Source organism: Ambystoma mexicanum, chromosome 4p (genome assembly GCF_040938575.1).
Source record: "Ambystoma mexicanum isolate Mex_15411 chromosome 4p, UKY_AmexF1_1, whole genome shotgun sequence".
Classification (NCBI taxonomy): Eukaryota; Metazoa; Chordata; class Amphibia; order Caudata; family Ambystomatidae; genus Ambystoma; species Ambystoma mexicanum.
In genome coordinates this window covers 786,822,744-786,847,000 of record NC_090927.1, presented here as the reverse complement: position 1 = coordinate 786,847,000, position 24,257 = coordinate 786,822,744, and the positions used below count along the sequence as shown (strand labels likewise).

At 46.3% G+C, this 24,257-nt stretch overlaps 1 protein-coding gene across 3 annotated transcripts in view; it reads left to right on the top strand.

Annotated features, from left to right (window-relative positions):
* CEP162 (centrosomal protein 162) overlaps positions 1 to 24,257 on the top strand; it is a 2,248,134-nt gene that overhangs the window by 2,207,895 nt on the left and 15,982 nt on the right. For all 3 annotated transcript variants that reach the window (XM_069606335.1, XM_069606333.1, XM_069606334.1), the window contains one exon: positions 21,825 to 21,959. In XM_069606335.1, coding sequence (XP_069462436.1) covers positions 21,825 to 21,959 — 135 coding nt within the window. The remainder of the gene's footprint in view (positions 1 to 21,824; positions 21,960 to 24,257) is intronic.

The window sequence follows — 24,257 nt, the reverse complement described above, 5'->3', positions numbered from 1 at the left end:
TCCGATACTGTGAATCATGGCGTTGCGATTGCCGGCCGGCTGAGGGCTCGGCACCTACCAGAGGGATCTCTGAGGTTGATGCTTCTGCTTCGGGTGCAAGACCCAAATTGTATTTTTTCTCATGTCTGAGGCCTCTCTTGGCTCAGGGCCTTCACACCCTCCCACCCAGAGCAAGGCGCAAGGCTTCAAAATGGCAGAGCGGCACGTGGCAGAGCCTGCCAGCAGGCGGCCATCTTGGATCCAGCTCAAGCACCGCCAGTGCTTTTGCCCATAGAATGGGCTTTGCAGGATGATCCCAGCCCCTTCCCTCTGGAAGCACCAGCGGATCCTACGGTGCAGGTTTTTGGTCCCCTCAGGGCTACATCTACCCATCACGGCCATACAGCTAACCACACCAGGTGCCTCGCCACTTTGACCAGGAACGGAGGCCCAGCGCCTCAGAGGGCCGGGCCCCTATGAATCAGACTGCTTGTGAGGACCACTTCTTCAAGAACTTCCTCCCCCTCATGCATTCCCCTTAGATGAAGGTGCTCCTGAAGGACATTATGAAGGACGTCATCCGGCAGGTGGCACTGCCTCGGGCCCCTCCTCTGGGTACTCCACCCATTACTCCTGTGTCCCAGGTCCCGGTGCCGGCCCCTCCTCCGGTTCAGGCCCCACTGGTTGTTCTGACCCCGCCTACCTCCTCCTTTACCACCAACGCCTTCCCCTCAACAACAGTTTGTTCTGTCTGCGGCTCTGCACCTTTGGTGGGGTTCTGCTGACATCTGTGTCCAGGGGCTGGATCCCCCCCCCGGTCTGTAAAAAAGGGGGGACCATGGCACCCAGGACAATGAACCCTTGGCATCAGTTAGCGCCTTTCATGACTGCCTTCAGGGCCTGGCAGGGTTTTTGGGCGTCCCTCTTCCCGAGTAAGCCCCCCAGGAGTCGAGAGTGCTAGCAGAGTTCTTGGGCAAACGCACCACATTCCGGTTTGGCATTCCCCTCCAAAAAGGATGTCCTGCAGGTGGTGCGAAAAGTCCGGGAAAAGCCCAGGGCCCACGCCCAGATGAACAAGAAGTTGGACAGAAAGTTTAGGCCAATCCTCCTGGCCTCCCACCCAGAGCCCCATTCCGCTGTGGCTGCGGCTTTGTTGTATTCTAAACCATCGTCTTTGTTGTCTTCCTCCACGGGAGCCTCCTCCAGTTGCCCCTCCAGGGAGGACAAGGCACTTGAGTCTGTGGGAAAGCGCTGTTACTCCATCTCAGGAGTGCTTCTGCAGCAGACCAACCAGAAGCTGTGGCAGCAGCGCAGGGAATTTCTACCTGACCTCCCTTCGGACAAGCAAGCCTCCTTCAAGGCCGGTTTGGCGGATGGCCAGGTTATTGCGTAGGACCTCATGGAATCCCCGGTTGCCCACATCGACACAGCCAGCAGAGGGCTGTGCCTTGGGGTCGAGATGAAAAGGACGGTGTGGATGCACGCCACAACACAAACTTTTCATCTGATGTGTAGGAGCAAATCCTGGATCTGCCCTTAGAGGGCGTGGACCTTTTTCATTTGTCCACGGATGACGAATTAAGAAAGAATAAATCCTCCAATCACACCGCCAAGTCCTTGGCATCCTGACAAAACAAGGTCAGAAATCGTTCCCTCAATCCCAGGGTAGGACCGAGTTCAAAACCTGCGCTTTCTCTGGCTTCAACATGTTCTGAGACCGCAGTATACAATGGCCTGACAGGTTGCCCAACGACAAAATGAAAAATCAGCAGAGGACGTTGCCACGGTTTATCCTCTCCCCCTCCTCTGCCCCCGCCTCTGACACCAAGAAGCACTGACATCAAAGTCGGGGGAACACATCTTGCCTGTGGGCGGCCTTTTGGCTCTGTTCCAGGACACCTGGGAGCATCTTTTCAGCAACCCATGGATCCTATCCGTAGTCTCCACAGGCTTCAGTCTTCCTCTTCCCTTGTCTATACCATCCTCTCCTCCTCTTTTACGAGAGGTCCTTTCGCTATTGGAGATACAGATCATAGAACCGGTTCCTCTTGTAGACAGGGGCTTCAGTTACTACTCCAGGATTTTTGCATTATCCAAGAACAACCAGACTGGCCTGTCATTTCTAAATCTTTGTTTATCGTTGGAATGCTTTAAGATGATTACTCCCCTGCCCATAGCCGAGTCTCTGTGTGCAGGGGAGTGAATGCGTTCCCTGGACCTTAATGATACGTACCTGCATGTACCCATACATCAACTGCATCGGATGGTTCTGCGGTTCACGATTATGTCTAATCTAAGGACGCCTGGTTTTACCAATAGGATTTTCCAATGTCTAAGTGTGGGATCGTGTGGCCAAGATTGAGAGTCATTAGTACCGGGCATGGTCTGTGTTAGGGAGAATTCTCTCTTTAGGCTGAATTTCCTAACCTAGTGAGTCCCCCAGCAGCTTTGCTGGATTTCTGGAGTTTGTTTTTTTCTCCTGCCAAGAGTGAGACTCTTTTTCTCCCACTCTTAGACATGATTTAAGGTGTTCCTTGGACTGCTAATGTGTTTTATGGGTATGGGGTCCTTTACTCCATAGGGTCTCATGTGTTTTTACTATGTGTGTTACACAGCACCCTCCGTGCAGTAACAAAGGGGTGTCATAGTGACACCCCACCATAGACTCCATACCCTGGGACTGACTACTGTCTCCCAGGGCATGTAAAGTCACCATTGGCTTTACTAGTCCCAAATTATTAACAGAAACCAGTACAAATCATCATATTGTGGACGTACTGGTCGGGGCAATTCGATTGCCCCGGGGTCTGTTAGTCGAGGGGGCACGTCTCCGTCCACCCTGATTGAGTTTTGGCTGGTGGCAGTGGATACTACTTTTTATATTCGACCGCGAATATATCCCTATGGGATTTTCCCATTGTTCGAGGCTACCAACTTTAATTATTTAATTCTCATAGCCTCGAACATACCGTTGGTTTATTTATTTAATATTAATTCACCGGTTGGTATTTTTTGCCAGGACTCGATTCTAAAATGCTGTTTGTGTTCTCTTCTGTGACTCCAACCCAAGTCGAGCCCTTTGTTCCACTTTTTGGCGGGCTTCTCCACAGAAGCCTCCAAAGGTGGTGCCACTCTGTCTGGGTACCACAGGGGGTGTGGGAGGGGGTTTAGGCACCATGGACTGAGTTACCTTGGTAACTTAAGTCGCACTCTTGTGTGATTGGCCCAAGTGGTGAGCCGGCCGGCTCACCACTTAGCATGTTTGATTGACAGCTAGGCTGAGTGAATGGGGGTGTGCTGCATAAAAACAGGGCTTTGGGGACTGGAACTTCAGAAGTCGCCACAGGACCTGAGAATCCGACGAGGGAGAAGCTGAGCCGACCTACCACGACGACACCACCGGTGGAGCCCTGCGGAACCGACTCACCACTTCCTGACGACAGAGAAGATCTCCCGGCTGGAGAGGCTTCTTTCCCTGACTGGTGGGCACAACCAGTTTACCTTCTTCTCTTCGCACCCCAGACCGGCTTGTGGTCGAATTGCCCATGCCAAGCACCTCAGCAACCGGATAGCCACTTACCACTGGACCGCGAACTAAAGCACCGCTCCTTTTAACTGAGAACTCTGCGGCTGGTTTCTTCCCTGGCAGTGCAACGGACTCCTGTCTTCCTCCCCGACAAGATCCTCTCTTCCCCCGGACGAAGCACCGACTTGCATCCACTGCCAGGAACAACTGGCCCCGCTGGAGTATTCTCACCACTTTAAGGTACCGTGTCTGCCAGGCCTCCCTTTCTAAAGATTGCTACAAGGTAATAATAACCCCTTAACCTTCTGGACTGGGCTGGCCGCCTCAACCTTCTAACTGGTCCCTTTCTTTGGTCCAACTCTTTTTGAACCGTTACAAGACTCTTGTGCACTGCAACCGTGTGACCTTGGACACATTTCGTTTTGATCCTCTTAAAGTGGATCCGGCCTACTGAACTCTAACTTCATGGTTTTACTTTGCCCTTCCTCTCTTGTTGTGTTCTTGTAAAAGTGTTGGGACCTGTTTCAAATTATTCTCTCCTTTTCTCTCCCTTTTAAAACGAATTATTAGAGTGCCACCTGCATTAAGCGCTCACCGCTGTCTGAAAATAAGTGGGGCTTTACTTAAGACTTGTCTAATATTCTTCTAAGGGAGTGTATATCTTTTAGTGACCGTGTTTTTGAATTGCTTACTATTAGTGCCTGTGTGTTTTTCTAGATGTGCTTTTAAATAAATAATTATATCTCTTTTACACCAAGCCCTGGTCAGTGTTTAATTGTCCTATTGTGTTCTTTTGACCTATTGTGAATACTCTGTATACTGCCTAACTCTTCTTGAGGGAAGTCTGACTGCTGAGCCACAGCTACCAAGTGAATCTGTGTTGTACAGACTGCTACCAAGTGGGTTTACTGCCAAACACCTGTAGTCTTAAATCTTTTACAGTGGTCCCAGAGGGAACTGCACAGGTTTCTGCCTAACAGTTTGGAAAATCTATGGTACCTGTCTTTACCTCCCCCAAACTGGGGAATAAGCCTCTGTTGACCCAAAAATTGTCTATTCTAGAGTACACCCAGGAAGCAAAAGGTGTAATCCTTAGTGGAAGGGGGAGAATGCTGCCTGGCCTCGATTAGGTTGGAGTCATCCATCTGCCTGAAGAGATCTCCAGATATAGAACACTGAAGCATCAGAGACTGGTAATACTGAAAAGAAGAAGAATGATTGAGTGATACAGAAGACTCAAGCAACAGAGAGAAAGCACTATGCTGTGTGGGGAATCCTGCAGATCCCTCACTAAAGCCCCGCCTAAAGTCTCATCCCCAATGGTCAGGAGAGGGCAGACGCTTTCTGATCCCAATCCTGGGGGTGGTGTACTGTGGGAGGATCACCTGGATGTGGAGACAAGGCCCAGGGTAGTGGGGAGATTACGTAGGATAAGGCACAGTATTGTCCCTCTTAGAGAGGAATACTCTTGCCACTAGGTCAGAGGAGGTTTTGGCTTATTGACACTTTAATATATCCCAACATCCTAGTAAGACTGAAATGGTAAGCTCCAAGGTTGTAACTCTTCAACCTTTTATAACAGAAGAACAGGTTTTATGTATCCCTGAAACTAAACATCGTCCTCAATGCCAAGGGTACACTAAAAGGAAAGAAGGAAGTATTGCCTTGTCTATACCATCTATCTCTAATAAGACTAAAACTCACAATCCCTCTTCTACAAATATTAAGGAAATTACAACTACCTTTAATAATGTAAAAGAAGTGGAAAAACCTAATTTTCTTAAATGAACTACATAACCCAGAATCCCTCAGGGACTGCGATGGAGAAGAGGGCTGAGGAGGCAGGCAGAAGTAAAGGTCAGGCACGTAGCCCTAACAGCCTTGGCCAGGGTAAGGCCATTAACATTAAGGGCCTGCATCTGAACTCAATTGCCCCACCTGAGAGGCATAGAAGGCGGCAGCAGGAAGGAGCTGGAGCAGGAGCTGGAAGGTTGGCGGTAGTAACAGAAGGAGAAGAGCACGAGGCTGGTATTTCACAAGGAAGTGTGACCACTTAAGGGACGCCTTGACGAGAGAAGAGCAGATTTCACCTGCAGGTTGTGGGTTGGTCCTGTGTTCACAAACCCTGTCTGGCTGTGGCTGCACTGGAAGAGACTTGGAGAAGTTAACGGTTTCCCCAGGTGCGCCTGATAGCTGTGACTGCAGAGCTGAGGTGTGCAGAAGCAAGCCAAGGGAAATAGGAGAGAAGGAGACTCTCCGTGGTCTAGCCCGGTCAGGGACACGCGTGCTGCAGATGGGTGTGGGTCCCAAGGTGTCCCAAAGAGTAGTAGCAGGAAGAAAAGTCAGCAAGTGGAAGCCCCCCGCAACAGCAATATTTTGGAGCCGGTGATTCAAGCTCCGTACTCCATTCACTTAAAACTCCTTGCCGGTAACTTTAACCCGCTCCATTTGTACTTGCTTAGAAGTAGGAGCGGATAAAAGTTGTGTTTTGCCGTGGGAAGTCTTGAGAACAAAGAAAATCTATCATGCGCACGTTTTACGAAAGTCAAAGTGCTTGCGTGTAAGAACAACTTTTCATTTTCCATTGTTGTAGTAAATCGCTTTAGCGGAGTGGTTGCATATTTCCAATTAAGAGGGAGCACGCCGCTTGTAATCACTCGAAAAGTAGCAGCTGACTTTCCCGTATATTGTTGCAAGAATATTTACATCAAAGAAAGGTCACGCATGAATGATGGTGATTCCCGATACACGTTAAAGCAGCATTCCGAATTGAATCAAAGTGAACGTTAGACTTTACAGTTGAAATTCTCCATCAAAGAGTAGTCGCGTGTACCTAATTATGTTTTTGATGTGAAACCTGAATCTTGTAACATCCAGAACTAAGTACTTTTTATTTGTAGAAATTGCTGAAGTAACGAGAAGAGCAAGCATTACACAAGCCAATAGGAACATCCTCCCTAACTTCAAACCAGTTTTAATAAGAACTAACCAGCTATATTTTGAAGTTGTCCAAGTTGTTACCAATCCAGTGTCCTCTGATACAAGGCTGACAAGGTTATCCAAGGCTAGGAGAGTGGCAAAACAGCTTTGCAGTAACTGCTGGAATCAAGAAGGTGTGCATAAAGCTCTGTAAGGGAGCTTGGAGCTTGTTAAAATACCTAATCAACATTCTGTAGAGCAGAGCCTGTTGAAGCTGAGAGAAAGAAGCAGTCTGGAAGCTAAGGCAGAATCTAGTGGTAGCTGGAAGACAGACATACAAGGCAAAGAGACTGTCCTTTTTTTGTGGCATAAAAAGGAAGAGCGCCTTGCCTACCTGTGGATGTCAAAGAGTCTTGTCTTTAAGTTGCCTAAAGTCAGCAATTGAGGCTGGGGCAGGAAAAGGCGTGCAGTACATGTAGGATGCTAGGTTTGGTGGAGGAACTACATTTCCCAGCAGCCTTGGGAACGGTCTGTAGTTCTGGGACTTGGCGCGCATCACCAGCTGATATGGAATGAGGGACTATTTAACATGCCAGCCGCCCGTGCTCAAGTGTGGATTATTAATGCGTTTCAGGTCCGGGTTGCCCCAGACACGCAGATGAGTGTTGGCCTATTGGGTTCTGCTGGTGTACGGAATGTGCGCTGCTCGCACAGTTCTATGAACTTGCAGGGTGAAGGCCCGCGCATGCTATGGCTCTTAATTAAGGAAATGTTTTTTGAACTTACACATTGCAAGCATTGTTATGCCCATTAAAAGGGAGATTACATTAGATATTGATATATGTGTGTTTGCTTTCCCCAAACTCCCCCCAAACCTATCCAACTACGCTACCCTTATTCCTCTTTCTGGTTTTCCTTACCTCCCCTTACCTATCCACAACCTCTCCCTAATCCCTCTTCCCCCCATTGGCTGCCACAAGGTTTCCTGTTTAATCCAAAATCCAGGCACCCAGGCCAAACACGGTGGGAGGGTTGCTCTATTCGGCTTCTGTGATTCGGGGGAAAGTGTTGAGACTATCTCCTCCCTTGGTTCTTTACACCTAATAAATCCTCAAAGTACCAAGTTGTTGAAGAATTTACAGAACTGTGGTTGTCTATAATTTTGTCAGAGAACATTATATTGAAGGTGGTGAAAGCAGTAGTAAACTTTGAAGTAAAGGAGCCTGATTTCACAGTACCATTAGAAGAAGGGAGTTGCCAGGAGGAAGCAACCCCCTTAGAAGTAGCATCCTGACAAGTTATACCAAAGACGCTGCAGAAGTTGCAAAAGGATGGACAGTTGTTGATGCAGAAGTGATATTTGTTTTTTTAACTTAGTGAAGTCTATCCTGGAAGGAGGTTTATCCAGGAATACCAATTGTGCTGTTTTCTTTGTGGAAATTGGAAATGGAACTTTTCAACAAATGGGGAAAGAACTGTTACCAGTGGATTTTTGTTTGGGTAACTTTTTAATTATTTTGGAACTTGCAAAAACTGGTTCAAGACTTTACTTTTCTTTGTGAAAGATTGACTTTGGACATTTCTGCAAAAGGGATCTACCCAGGACAAGTGGAAGTTATCCATGTCACTGGTTATTTGGTAATCATTTATTTATGTTGTTTATGATTTACTTCAAATGTTTTGTTGTTTAGTGTGATGGCAAGTTTTGTGTATGCTATGAGATTTTCTCTTAGCACCTAGACTATGTAGGAAAATCCCTGGTCGAGTAGGCTTAGTTAGGTTTTCTTTGCATTTTCTTTTGTTAATAAAATGTCATATACTGAGAAAACTACAAGCAGTTGTCCGCCTCACATTACTGACCCCTCACAGCTGCTAATACTGTAAAGCAGAAGAAGGTTTAAGTGATAGAGAATACTCAAGCATCAGTGAGAAAGGACTATGAGACTCTGCTGGAGGGGACTCAGCTGCACTTCATAAAAACATAAGGAGGAACTCGAGGAAAGATGAGAAAGACCCAGGAGATTTAAACCAGCTGTCAGAGGGACGCTGGGAAATGTGGCGAAACGCTGCTTCCCAAGCTGAGAAGGAGCTGCAGCGAATAGGGTTTGAAGTTCTCTGCTTTGGTGGACAGGCTAGGGAGAGCCTGTATAGTTGAAGCTGGTCCCAGGAGGGACACACGAGGAGGAAGCGGTGGCCGAGACGGAGAGTGAGAGGAAGCTCATACCGGAGCCCATACTGTATACCGAGAAGCATATCAAAACATGAGGAGGGAAGACGAGGAGTCAGGAGCAAGAGTGTCTGGACAGTCATGGCCTCGCAGAAGGAGAAAGATGCCAGCACAGCCCCACTACAAACAAAGTAACAGAGAGAGTGGCAGACCCGGGGATAAAGGCTATAGTAAGTGTAGGAATCCTATTCACACCAGGGAAAGAACCAAATATAATGATTGGGCTCATCTTAATCGTCCCCGTGATAAAGCAACTGGCCAAAAGAGTGAGAATTGTTACTAGGGTCATCATACTCGTCCCATTAAGAAAGCAAGTGAACCAGAGAGTGAGACTCACTACTCTTCCAACTCGTCCAAGTAAGACAGTGAGTCAATCAGAGAGTGAGAATCATTACAGGATTCATCATACTCGTCCCAATAAGAAAGCAAGGGACCATGAAAGTGAGACTCGTTACTGTGGTCAACGTAATCTTCAGAGGGGAAGACAAAGTTCTAAGAACTGTGACAATAAGAAGATTGGTTACAATCCTCAAGAGATAAGTCTGACATTAAAGAAAGAGAAATTGTTTGATTTATCCCAAGGAACGCCAGTGCGGAGGGTCTGGCAAACTCAGGATAAGGGGAAGCATGGAAGTGGGAAATGTCCCCTAAGTGAACTGAATGATTGAATGCAATGGATAGCCAAGTATTATCTGAAGCTTCTATATTAAGACTGAGGAAGCCACCCCAGAAAAAAGGATTACATTCTCCTGGACTTTAGTATTTGTGGTAGGGTCAGCGCAGCTTCGTTTTGGACAGAGGACAGACTTTTACTTTAGATTTCCCTACTGACGACGAGCACCCTAGTTAGTTGTGTTAGGGAGGAAAACCCATAGTTTAGCTAAAGTGAGGCCTTTTCCGTATTATTTAAATAAAAGTATCTTGAAAATGTCAACTTCTAGTCAGTCTACTCCTTCTGACCCGCCACATAGTGTCACAGGAGTGGGATCAGGACAACTTGATCCAAAGTTGACCCGCACAATAGTTTATCCAGAATTTAAAAGCAGTAAGCTGGGTCTACGTTTTCATATCTTGGGCCCTGAAGCCATTTGACCCAGCTGGAAGAATGTAGAAGGGAATGATTATAAGATCTTTAGTCCCAGAGTGCAATGTATACCTGGGCAGGAGAAGTTTGTTCTTAGTCTAGGATTCCATATAGACATTCCTCCAGGTTTCATACTATGTGATTCCACCACCAAAACCCTGGCAGAAAAAACAAGCACATTTTTCTTTCCCTTTTACACCATGCAGAGGAGTTCCAACACATCCTACTAAATTGTTCCATTAAACCCATTGAAATCAAAAGAGGTGAATTGATGGCCTGTCTTCTGTATGAAGTCTCCCACCAAGAACCATTGAAACAGAAAATTAGGCAGGAAACACTTGAAAACTTGATAAAGGTAAGCTTTAGGGAAAAACCGACTGAAATGTTTTTTTTTCCGCACAGGTTTAGGGATAGATCACAACAAAATTCAGACAAAACTTGTCACTGCTTTGCAGAAGATGGAATTCTGGGTTTCGCAAGAATCCCAGGAAATCTCTTCCTCGATAGAAAAAGAAAATTCTGAGGGATTTGAGGTGACACCTACTCAGGCTTCCCAACTGAAGGAGTTTTCCAGAGAAATTAAGGAGAAGGGAGCAGGGCAACTTGTCCAGGAGTATATAATACCCACCACAGAAGGGTTAGAAACAATGAAACCATTGAAACCCCTACACCTATCCAGATATAGTGAAACCATGGTAAAACACTCTGAGGGCAAAATTCAGGACATTTACCAAAATGTACAATATTCCCTTCCATTTATCTGGGGACAAGAATATGAATATTATTCCTTTAGAGAAATGGGACATTCTGCTAAACAACGTCCCCTGAATTTCTTATCTCCTCCCTCATCCCCACAAAAAAAGACCCTCAAGAAAATTTGAGACCGAGGAACAGAAAAACCTGAGAGCTCTTTTGCATCTATCTTATATGCCCAAAACACAAAAGCTCCACGAGAGGAAAAGATCCATCTGTACCTCTATCTAGAAGTGTGAGACCCCAAAGACAAATCAAAAGGCCATATTTATATATGGGAAACCACACCACCCGCTACTGTTCAGCATAAAAGAGTTTGGGTTCAGCTCGATACTGCGAGTGAGGGATGTGTCATTCACCCAAGACTACTCTCCTTGGGCTGGGAAGATTCCTTTAGAGGACTGGTACATTGAATTCATGGGGATATTAAAATTACCCCTTTACTCCAATATTGGTAACCATTCTTGGAGAAACCCTCTATATAGAGGTGACCATTATTTCTAGCCTCCCAGAAGATGGTTGACCGTGATTTCCCAAAAGTAGTCTAAAACTAATCTCCTATCTTTAAACAATGAAAGAAAATCACATATGAATCTGATGATGTCATCACTACTTTCCCTGGTTACCCTCTACTCACATGGCCAAGGGACGGCAGCCGCTACCTGATTCAACTTTGGGGTGGCTATAAGAGGGAGGACCACATTGGGGGAGGCGACCCTCAGTGGGATGACACATTATCAGGTGAGATGCAGTATCCACACCAATCAGTGGACCCTAAACACCCGATTTACAACCTTTAGAACAATCCCTTCCTTAATGCACTCATTGGTTGTATTTATCCAATCATTTTCCTAAAATGTACTGGGCCGAGTAAGAATAGGAGTTACCTAAATCAAGATCCTTTTCCCAGTACTATGATGAGAAAGATCCCCAATGACTCACAACAGAGTTATAAGATCAGTAATGTGACGAGGGAAAAGAATGGAGGAATGGGGATTACATGTAAGAATCACATACAGCAGTCTAGTCTTTCCCCAAATCCTACTGGCCAATGCCAGTATAAAAGCATGGAAAGACTCGGGAAGTATGAGAGCGGCCCTCCTTGAAGGACCTGGTCGAATGAAGTTTGTTGCCGAAGGGGCTTTGGACTGCTGCTCCAGAGGAGAGAAGGGAGATCCCTTTGACCCCAACAGCTTGTGGGGAACTGGGAATTGCTGGGGGAACCCAGGGAGCCGCTGTGGGCCCCAAAAGGGGGGCAAACCTCTGGCCACCAGCAGTGAGCCAGAGGGAAGACGGAGGCTCCATCACTGGGGAAGTACAGCTGAGAGATGCTGCCTAGAGAGACTGTGTAGAAGTCTTGTCCTTTCGGTGTCTATCGAGGGACCGCTGGGGTGGTGCAAAGTCTGTGGAGCCAACCGGCTCGCAAAAGAGGCAGAGGAGAGCAGACTGAAGGAGATGGTATGATGTGAGGACGCCAGAAGAGAAAGAAAGGCTTCAGAGCGTATGCAGGTACTGAAAGGCAGCCTCCACGCCGCATAAGCATGAAGACACCAACAGGCGAGCGACAGCTGCGAGGAACACAGAAGCCACAGAACAGAGGCAGCAAGCCTGGAGAGAGGGAGCTACTACAGGCTTGCCGCGGAAGAGCCAATGCACGCCACAGAGAGCTGGTGAGTCCACCCGATGGTAGCGGGACACCGGGGCATTCTCTTACATCTGACCCGCAACAATCCTGTAAGTGATTTCAATCCGGCACTTCACCTAAGTCAATGCCTAGCGTGGGATGCACAACTGAAAACTTTAAATATTTATTTGTGTCTATAAGTTTTTATTCTGAACGATGTACCACTTATATCACGCCTCTCTCTTTGAATCTCCCCTGTCACACTGAACCAGGAATCAGGCTGGTTTGCAAAGTTAAAATATTTATTTAGATATTCACAATGTAATCACAATTTCTAATGGGGATACAATAATCACGAATGGGGTGATATCACACTAAACAATCTCTTTAATCATAAGGAGTAATGATGAGCAAAAACAAAATAGCAATGAAATAATATTTCGAGTGGATTGTGTCCTCCAATGTAGTCCTCATCTTAGATAGATGTATTCCATCCAGCTTTGTTGCTCTTTGGAAATGTTTTCGGCAGAGGGCGCGGTGCATCGATGTCGTCGAGCCGATGGTCCCTCGAAGGCCTCCGTCAAGGGTGACGTCATCCGGTATATAAGTAGCACGCGCGGCGCCCGTTGGCCTCAGTTCCGTTTTTCCACAGTATACGTTTGCTTCGGACATTCGGCGCGCCTCGAGTTCTGTGAAGAATAATATATAATACAAACGAAATATGTCCTCGTCATCGACGCCGACCATGACCCCGAGATCGGGATTCATAAAGTGCAAGTCGTGCGGCTCAAAAATGTCGATCACGGACCCGCACTGAGAGTGTTTGTGGTGCCTCGGAGAAGGCCACGACATGGAGGCCTGTACGAAGTGTCAGGCGATGACAGGGAAGGCCTTGCGAGAAAGGAGAGGAAAGCTATAGGGAGGTCGAAAAACCGATCGTAAAGCCTCTAGCGTCGAGTCGAGATCCCGTGAGGAGAAATCTCCTCGACGCGAAAGGCATCGATCTAGGTCCCGAAGCGATTCCCATCGCTCGTCGTCTTCGTCAAAAAAATCGAAGAAATGACGCCACAGGTCTCCCTCCACCTCGTCGTCAGACGAGTCTCCGAAAAGGATGAAATGCCCCACAAAACTCTCATCGTCCGAAGAGTGGGAAGCATTCAGGGTCAAAATGATGGAGGTGTTTGAGAAAGCGAAGCCTCGTTCCGCGCCTTCTTCGGAAGCCGGCCGGGAGCGTCATCGCTCTGACACTCGCGCGCCCTCGTGCCCGGGTGATCGAAAAAGGAAGGATAGGGAACCTTCCAGGATGCCGAGCGAAAAACGCTCGAGTCGAGTCGACTGTTCGAGGTCACCGACACCGTACGAGACCCATCACGTCTCGAAGGGAAAATCTTCGAAGTCCGCCTCGACGCCCTCGAAGAAGACCTTGTCGACGACCACTATGTCGTCAACGCCGTCAACGCCCTTATCGACGTCGATGCCGAAGCCCTCGGCGCCAAAGGCTCCAGCCAAGCCAGGAAAGCCAGAAAAAGAGAAGGATAAGGTTACAAAACCTGTAATATCCTCCGAGCGCTGTAATACACCTCTTCCTCCTCCTCTCCCAGAGAAGGTTTTCAAGCCTCTCCACAGGAAGGAGTTTTTCAAGTCCCTGACCTAAATTTTTGAGTAACAGGAGAGATCTGATGAGAAAAATATACCTTTTGGGCTAGAATATGGCACCCCAAATGTCCCAGAATGCTTGATCTCAGAAGAAAGCAGAATGAGGGATTTGGTGGAATCTTTACACAATGCAAGTGGCATTGACACATCTCCTGAGAATGACTTTGGCAGACCAGAACCAGGAGAGCATGCCAGTCCATCATACCGTCAATTAATGACGAAGGTAGTAGATTACTTGGGATGGACTAGACCACCAGCCCAATTCATCCAGGATGATTTAACAGATATATTGGACCATGGTCCCACCGAAGACCCAGTACTATCCTTTCATGTAACCTTGCAAAATAGGGTGGCCAATAATTGGGAAACTCCTGATTCTATTCCTCCGGTAAATAAATCCCTCACCTCAAAATACCGCCCGGCCAGTAGCGACCCCGGCTATCTGTCAAAACATACAACTCCAGAGAGTCTGGTCATACAGGCAGCCACAGCTTCTAACAAACTTGCGTACCCTTCTATCCCTCCAGACAGGGACGATAAGCGTGTGGATGGCTGGGCACGGAAGGTATTTTCTGCTGGGAATATGGCTTTAAAATCGGCCAACTCCACATGTGCCTTGGCAAAATGTTCATACACTCTGTGGGAGTGCATCGCAATGGCGGCGGAGCACATACCAGAAGGGGAAGAAAGGGAAGGGTTCCTAGCCATCGTTAGAGATGGAAAGGAAGCCATGCAGGAATCCCTTCAATCTGTATTGGACACTGCGGATAGTGTAAGCAGGTCCATGGGCACTAGCATGGTAATGCACAGATTTGCGTGGTTACGGAAGTCGGTTTTGCACCGGACGTACAGAACTGCCTTCTGAACATGCCTTTTGACAGGTCACATCTTTTTGGCAACAAGGCTGACGAGAGCCTTGAGAGGTTGCAGACCTCAAAAGCAGTTGCCAAATCTTTAGGAGCTGCTATTAGGCAACCTCAGCCTTTTCGTGCGACTACTCCTCATATGGAAAGGCGAGAGGAATGGCCAGTCAAAGGGGCCAGAAAAAGGCCACTCGCGGTGGACGAGGAAAACGTGCAAAGCCAGCTCCGGCTGCAGCCTCTCTGCCATCAGAGGCTGCAACAACCGCGGCAAAACCACTTTGAGGACTTGCATCACAAAACACATGTAGGAGGCAGGCTGTCACAGCAACTGCAAGAATGGCGAGCCATTACTTCAGATGTTTGGGCTCTAGAAATAATAGCCCAAGGCTACTGCCTTCCTTTTCTAACGCAACCTCAAAGCAATCCACCAGGGAGACACCCGTTGAAGTCTTCAAACCCGCTCCTACAGCAGGAAGTTCTAACCCTACTGAAGATGGGTGCTATAGAACCAGTACCTGCAGCGGAGAGAAACAAGGGATGATACTCCCCGTATTTTTTGATCCCCAAAAAGGACGGAGGACTGAGACCCATCTTGGATTTAAGAAACTTGAACAAGTTCCTCAGGAAGGACGGGTTCAAGATGGTTACGCTTTCTCAGATCCTTCAGGCTCTTCAACTTCAGGACTGGTTGGTGTCATTGGACCTCCAGGATGCTTATTTTCATGTGCCGATTCATCTCAAGCACAGAAAATACCTGAGGTTCGTAGTTGGCGACTCACACTATCAGTTTCGAGTCCTGCCATTCGGATTGACCTCTGCCCCGAGGGTTTTCACCAAGTTAATGGTAGTGGTGGCAGCGCACCTCATGAGAGGGGGGATTCATGTCTACCCCTACCTGGACGATTGGTTGATCAGGGCGCGTTCTGCCGAGCAAGCGCTGGATCATCTGAAAGTCACCTGCCACTTCCTCCACAGACTGGGCTTCTCCCTCAATTTCAAGAACTCGCAAATGACACCTTCCCAATAGCTTCAGTACATAGGAGCTGTACTAGACACATCCTTGGGAAAGAGCTCACCTCCTAAGTCGAGGGCTCGAGACATTCTTCAGATGGTTTCCAAATTCCAAAATGCCCAAAATCTCCAGGCTTACGACTTTTTAAGGTTGCTCGGCCTCATGGCATCCTGCATCTTCCTGGTGCCAGAGGCACGCTTGAGGATGAGATCCCTTCAATGGGCTATAAAGACTCCGTGGTCCCAATTCTCGCGTCAAGTGACGGATCTTCTTCAGATTCTGAACAAGGTCCGACAAGATCTTCTATGGTGGACCTCTACAGAGAACATCCTAAAAGGAGAACCTTTTTGGCAACCATGGCCGGAGATCACAGTAGTGACGGACGCCTCACTCATGGGGTGGGGAGCACATGCCAACGATTTGACAATCAACGGTCGTTGGTCTCCATCGGAGTCCAAACTACACATCAACCTTTTAGAGCTAGCTCTGAAGGCCCTCCTGCCATCTGTCAGGGGAAAGAATGTCCTGATAATGACGGACAACACAGTGGCCATGCATTACCTAAACAAAAGAGGTGTGGGGTCACTACCTCTATGCAGAGAGGCAATGCAGCTCTGGTATTGGGCAATTCAGGAGGGAATCTCTTTAAAGGCAATTCATCTAGCCGGGGAAGAGAATATGACAGCAGATGCTCTGAGCAGGCAGAGCACGGTGTCCCACGAATGGGAAATGCCTCAGGAAGTCATTCAAGAGATCTTCGCCCTTTGGGGAACCCCTCAAGTAGACCTATTTGCAACCGGTATCAACCGAAAATGCGAAAGGTATTGCTCAAGGGAATTTCCCCCGAGAGGAGCCCTGGGGGACACGTTCGTGGTGGAGTGGAATTTCCCACTATTGTATGCGTTCCCTCTGATTCCCGTCATTCCTCAGGTCATCAGGAGGCTGAGACGCTTCGATAGCCGCATGATCCTAATTGCCCTGGATTGGGCCAGGAGAACGTGGTACCCGGACCTTCTAGGCATGTCCATCTGTCGTCCAGTACGTCTTCCTCAGAGAGAGAACCTTCTCTCTCAAATGGAGGGTCAGGTTCTCCATCCAGAGGTCAAAACGCTCAACCTTCATGATTGTTATCTGAAAGGCTGAGATACAGGGATTGGAACCTTCTAGATGATGTTATGGAGGTGTTGTTTTCAGCAAGTAGGCCAGCAACAAAGTCTCTATACCGTTGCCGTTGGAAAAAGTTTTGCAACTGGTGCAGAGAAACAAATGTCGATCCTTTTCTATCTTCTATTCCGGAAGTACTATCTTTCCTTCTGACCTTAGCACATAGAGGTCTGAATATTGGAACAATAAAAGGTTACCTTGCTGCGCTTTCCATTTTTAAGCGCTCGTCGGAAGAATGCTCCTACTTCAAAATTCCTTTGATAATAGAATTCTTAAAAGGACTCACTAATGTGTTTCCTCCTCACCCATTTCAAGTACCGATTTGGGATCTCAATTTAGTCCTAAAATTCTTAATGTGTGCTCCTTTTGAGCCTATGCGCACGTGTCCATTAAGATTACTAACATGGAAAACTGCCTTCTTAGCTGCTTTAACATTTGCAAGAAGAGTGAGCGAATTGCAGGCACTGTCTTCTGGGCCACCCTATACTGTGTTCCATAAGGACAGAGTTGTGTTGAGGGTTAAACCATTGTTTTTACCGAAAGTAATATCTGATTTTCATTTAAGTCCGAAAATTGTTTTACCCGCATTCTATCCTCCACCCCATCCTTCTAAGGAGGAGGAAAGATAACACAGGTTGGATCCAAAAAGAGCTTTAAGCTTTTACATCTCTAGAGTTTGCAGACTTAGAGTGGACAACCAGCTGTTTATAGGTTACACAGGAAGGAAACTGGGTCAATCGGTGACAAAACAGACAATTTCATGCTGGATCGTGCTTTGCATTTCAGAATGCTACAGACTAGCACAAAAAGACCCACCAGAAGGGTTAAGGGCTCATTCCACCAGAGGCATCGCCTCTTCGACAGCCCTTCAAAGAGGTGTTCCAATAAGGTCCATTTGTGAAGCAACAACTTGGTCTTCACTACACACCTTTTCAAAATTCTATTGCCTGGATGCTTCCCAGTCTAAGGAACTGACTTTTGGAAAAGCAGTGCTTTATTCCGCCATCTAAGGACATTGAAAAAATCTAACCCCTTCTCCAGAGAAATTATACAAAATACTGCTTTGGGAGCCTATCTAAGATGAGGAATACGTTGGAGGACACAATCCACTCGAAGAACAAGTTACTTACCAACTGGTCACGTTCTTTCGATTGGATGTTCCTCCAACGTATTCCTCATCACCCTCCCAGCCTACCCCTCTGTAGATTTTTCCGGGTTATTGCCATCTCAAATCTCGCAAGGCTGATACCTGTCTGCCGGCACAATCTACACAGTACAAGATCAAAGATAAAAAGGAGGAAAACAGAACTGAGGCCAACGGGCGCCGCATATGCTACTTATATACCCGATGACGTCACCCTCGACGTCACCCTCGACGTCGGCCTTCGAGCGACCATCGACTCAATGACATCGACGCACGGCGCCCTCTTTCGAAAAAATTTCCGAAGAGCAGCAAAGCTGGATGGAATACATCTAAGATGAGGAATACGTTGGAGGAACATCCAATCGAAAGAACGTTACCAGTTGGTAAGTAACTTGTTCTTTTGTGGGTTTGTTCAATCAAATGGCAATGTGGTTGCTCTTTCCCCCTGCACACCCCTCAATCCCCCACAATATGCAATATAAAGAGATGGAAGGAGAGAAAACAGGTTTCAGGAATGCAGAATTCAAACAAATGTCAATCCAAATTCCCCCCCCCGAAATCCCCCGCCCCAGCAAACACAAGAGAGAAACAGAACTAATTGGCAAACTGTCAAAATGGTTTTAAAAGTTGGCTTTCAATGGAATAGGTAAAACACTAAAAATGGGCTAAATCACTGAAATTGTTGAATACTAATGGGAGCCGCTTTATCTGGCTGCAAACAAACACTAGCAAAGATTTGAGAGTAATGAGCAATGGAAAAACGTAATTTTGAGGTCTGGTGCACTGAAAAGCTATTTTACATGTTACAGATTTGGCAAAATGAAAAATTTGCGGCAAACTTTTCCACAGGCGGTAATCGCGATCGCGGGAGAACTATAAGGATTTGGGATGCAGTAAAAATTGAGGAAGTTATGGGCGTTTTCGTGGAGGTCGTTTTTTCAGATAGAGGCAAATTGTAAAATAAGGATGTGCTTTTAAAAGTACAAACAGGATTTCTTACACTAGGGATGGACTATGAAGATGCAAACTACACGACAGCACAGCCACCAGCCCAGGACGTCTCTGGATGGTTTTGCCTGCCGAGACGCTTGCCTTCTTCAGATGAAATATACATCAGCGCAAAGATGGGTTTAACACTACTAGTACAGAAGATAATAGGGATGAGATGGAGAGTTCAGGCAGCTCAAAAATATTCTAACAATGCAGTTCTGGATATAATAGAGGATGGGTTTGGATAGGGATGACTATGGACAGTACATATGCTAGTGACAGTCCTATACTAAGGATACTCACTACATAGGTTTGGACAGAACCGTCTGGGTGTCAGGTCAGTCAAGATTTCTGGACAGGAATTCTGCTGGGCACACCGGACTGGACAGCAAGGCGCTCTGGTCTGCAATCAGCAAGGCGCTCTGGTCTCCGCACGGTGGGACTGGATCTGCAATGGCTCTGGTTCACATCTATCTGGTCACAGTACAGCTCTACTGGGTTGGGTCTTTGGATTCTAGCAATAATTATTAGCAGGAAAGCAGTTACAGCACAGCCAGGCTGTTATTTGGTTCCCCTTAGAGGTCTGGGGTAAATTCTGGTTTCTGGAATTTTGCAGGCCAGCTGAGAATGGTTCAGCTCTGGAAATGGGCCTTTCTGCTTGCCAAGTTTCTGGAGTCTTGAGCAAGGGAGATGTCAGGTCATCTGGCAGGGTTCTCAGCCAGAAATCGGTTGGTGGGTGAATGTGTGTGAAGTTTCGTGCTTCTGACATAAAAACATTTGCTGAAAAACCCGAATTTGCACTGTGCCTTCCCAGAACATTGCACAGAGTTCTGGCATCTTTTAAACTGTGCACCCAAACTCACATTAACAATGCTATTAATTCTTTAATTTTTACAAATTCGCACAGTCCTTTATTAGTCTTTTTTGAAAATATGCTTTCTGTGCTTTTGAATCCACAAGCGACTGTCTGTCCCCGCCTCCTTTCCTGCTGCCAGGTCTGAAGCAGTCCGCTCCCTTCCTTCTGTTGACACTTCACAATCTGCATATCCTTTCAGCCAAGGAAGGTCCATTGTCCACTTCTGCTGCAGCCAAAGATCTCCTCTCCTGATTTAATTCTCACAAAGGCATGACTTCCTGGCCTTGGTGGGAAGCAGGAGAGAGATGCCTTTTGTTGGGGGAAAGCTGTGGAACTGGTTTTGGGTGGCTTTGAGTTCAGCTAAAATTGACTGTCAATTTCTTAATTTTTTCTTGGTTTAAAACAAAACTTGCAATTTTCACACACGCAAGTAGAATTCTTATTGTAGCTTCTAAATCATGGAAATTAAATAGTTACAACCTAGGTTCCTTTTAATAACAGGTCACTTAATTTCCAGACATTTGATTTCAATTGCACAAGTTTAAACTTCTGATGCAACTAATGACAGCTGTCATACAGGCGGCCGTTGGTACTGCGCCCATATTTTGACAGATGTTCACAGGCAGGCACCCTTTTTACTGTGGATATTTTGATGACAGATTCCACTTTCCATGACATTGTAGGTTCATAATGATTTCTTAAAGGAGGGGACGGTAACACCCAACAAGGATATTGGATGTTTTGTGGTGTTTTGGACCAGTATTTTGTATTTTCAGCAACCAAGAAAAAGGGGATTTAAGAACAATTTCTGGGTTTTCTTCAGTAAAGCACTGCCTTTCATGCAGTTTCCATTTTTACTTGGTGGGCAGCCCAGCGGCATGTTTCAGCACTGAGGTTTCCGTTCCACCACTGACACAGGCATGGTAGATTTGGCAGCCATCTTTGTGTGCTAGGTAGAGCACAATTTCCTTAGGTTTTGGCACGCATGGGGTTTTCGCAGACATTTTGCTGATTCTGGTGCCACCAGCACACAGTGATGCCGCAGGGCGGAGCAGAGTGGGTTAAAACATCCCACAGTTCGCTCTGTTCAAGACAAGTGTTCTTTGCTAACAAACTCTGCACAAGCTGGTGACCCATTATGGGCAACTTAAACTATGATCAAAAAGCACTTATATCAAAAGTGTGTAATCAAAATGAGGATTAGAGGACCAAATAAGGGAATCACAGGGGAAAGGAAATAGTCCATTAAATTCATAACACTCAACCACAATTTCAATTAAATCTCAATTTTTAGCATATTTGTCCCATTGTTTAGCCTAGGTCTACACACACACCCTCAATTCTGTCCCTTTTCTCGAGCTGCCTAAAAACAGGGAACCAAAGGCAGGAGGCCTTTCCAAAATATGACACCACATACAACCTGATTCTTCATGTATTGCTCTTCTTTGAATTTTCACCAATGAATCCAACACAAAACAAGTTATGCTGCTGTGAGGGCACACTGGACTTCGAGTTGTGGAAATAGTGCCAGACGGCACTTCTTCCTGCTTCCAAAAATGTGGAACTCACACAGTGCCCAAGGTTAGATTTGTGGGTAAATTTCTCCAGTCGGAGTCAGTCTTCACACATTGTGCTCCATGATCAAGGATGGTAAAGGTTAGCCCTCTCCCTAATGGCTATGCATTTCTTTGTTTCTTTCCTTTGAAATCTCAATTTCCTTCTGTTCAAAATAGCGACCTACTGTTTAACAGTGAGCTTGCTTTGTGGTTTGTGTACTCCATAACAGAAAGATTTGTTAGATGAACTCAAACTTGTTTGTGCTAATTTATTAATGTATGTTTGCAAGAACAGTGCCTATCCTCTATGATTTGGTAATCTCTATTTTTTCCTTATCCTTCACTACACTTTCATCCCGATTTCCTGGCAACAAAATGTAGTAGCATTATAATTAAGTGGTCCTAAGAAATGTCAATTAAGAATGTAAATGTTTGAAAATGTCCAAACCCTCTTTTGGTTTTCAATATCAGATGACACAACTTTTGGAGGAGCTGGGGGAGGCTAAAGAGAGCCACAGTCCAGAAATGAAGCATTTCCGTGCTTTGGAAAATAAAATTAAGCAGATGGAGAACCGGCATGCACAGAGAGAGCTAGAGCTCCAGCAGGTAACGAGGAAAATGTTATGCTCACTGTGAATGTTTACTTTTACATTGAATGCTGTGTCTGGTCGCAAAGATACTGTTTTAGAGTGCCATGTGTTCCTTTAGGGTTTGGATAACATTCACAAAGAGGTTTTTAGAATGTTTAGGTGCTCCCAGTCAATCACCGTTTATGGTAAGCAGACATTAACTCACAATATTTGAACAGACTCTAGGAAAGCAAAACATCTGTCTGCTATTTCTGAACAAGGTGCATGCATTCACAACAGAAATAACTATATAAAAATATTTAACTATGCATGGGTGTGACTGTTCAGTATTTCACAACAGTGTGGTGCCTGTAAACAGCATAAAGCATTGCATAAACTCTCCCTGACTTCAGCGTTCTTGCCAGTGTGTGGATGTTTTGTGCACGAAAGCTTGGACAGATGTACTTCTGGTTAAATCAAGTCACAAAAGCCGTACATGTACTTGTACAAGGCCGTCCTAACTCACAAAGATGCATTGCAGTGAGGACATGAAGATAATTTAGCTCGGGTGGGGGGAGGCTAAGCCTTTGAGTGTAAAACATATTCCTACACCTTTAACATCTACATATGGTAATTTCAGAAATCAGTAGTAGCTTTCTTTATAAGTGTGCAAAAATAGGTCATTTGCTTTGACTTGTTGCATGAGTAAAAATGCACAGTAATTGACTTTATTCCTTGTTTTGCACCCTCAACTTGCTCCAAGGTGATAAATGAACACATATCTTTCCCCTGCTAATGTTCTTTCTGATAGATGATTGCTCATTTTAGATATATCTTCCTGCACCAGCAGATTTTAAAACGTTTCACCACCAGGAGGTGCTGTTCTGCATTGATGTCGAGGTTCCTCATAGCACTTCATCAACGGGGCCAGACGTGACGTCGGAGTCGGTTTAAGTAGCCCGCACTCCTCCCTTTGGGTTTAGTTTACCCATTTGATTCCCCATGCTCAGCCGCTTTGGGGAATTCTGTTTCATACTTTTTAGGGAATATTTTATATTGTTCTGTCTTATTTTGGCAAGAAAGACATAAGGAGAGCCTTTGAAGGAGAAAGTGCTGTTATTCGTGGGATAGGATGGGAAGGCAATTAGGAATCCGTGGGAGGAACATCCATCAGAAAGAACATTACCAGGGGTAAGTAATTTGTTATTCTAATGGATTGTGTCCTCCCAGTGATTCCTAATTTCAGATAAGCTCCCATAGCTGTACACTCTTTTCAGCAGGTGCGGAAAAAGAGCAAACTCTTATTTGAATTCATATTAAAATGTTTTGTAAGACAGTCCTGCGAAAGCGGGAATCCTGGCTTGATAGTGACCAGACATTGGTGTTTGGCAAATGTATACATGCGACAACCATGTCACTGCTTGGCAAACGTCCAGAGTCAGAACACTCCTCTGGAGTGCTGGAGAGGTAGCTGCCACACTGGTGGAGTGGGCCCTAAACCCCTCTGGGATGTCTGTGTCTGCCGTAGTCTAACATTTATAGTCGGCCACAACAATCCAACATGACAGCATTTGTTTTGACATGCCTTTCTGCCTTGGTCCGGGAATGGAAGAATCCCTTAACTGTAGTCACCTGTAACCCTTGTTTGGCTAGGTGCAAATGGAAGGAAAGTATGGCTGTGTGATATTTCACAAGAAAGGGTCCAGGCCTTCTGCGCTGCACCAGCTGCAAATAGTCTTCCATCGGCAATGGTAAAAAGCTTTTGTTGCTGGTCTTTTGGCCGAAAGCAACACCTCTATAACATCTTTTCGAAGATTCCAGTCCCTATACCTTAACCTCTCTCTAACCAATTGTGGAGATTTGAAGATGTTGGCGTTCGGGTGGCAAATCAGACTTCCCTCTTGCGAGAGTAAGTCCACCCTCTTCAGAAGACATTGTGAAGGGCCAAGTGGCCATGTCTTTCTGGCCCAAACCTGTACAATCAGGATCATGGTTATTTCAAACCTTCTCAACCTCCTGATGACATAAGGAATGATATGATATGATATGGCATTTGTAACGCGCCTATACACAAGTGTTTCAAGGCGCGACGAGGCAGGGGGGGGAACAAGGGGAGAACAGACAACGATCCTACTAGGCCAGGTGTCATTCAGAGCACGCAAGTGCAAGGGTAGGGGGGCTGGGAAAAGTGCAAGGGGAAGGGGAGAGGGGAAGTACAGTACATGGTTAGTAGAATACAAGATAAGTAATAGGGCCAGCTGGTGGCAAGTGCAAGGAGAGTGCAGTACATGGTTAGTAGAATACAAGATAAATAATAGGGCCAGCTGGTGGCAAG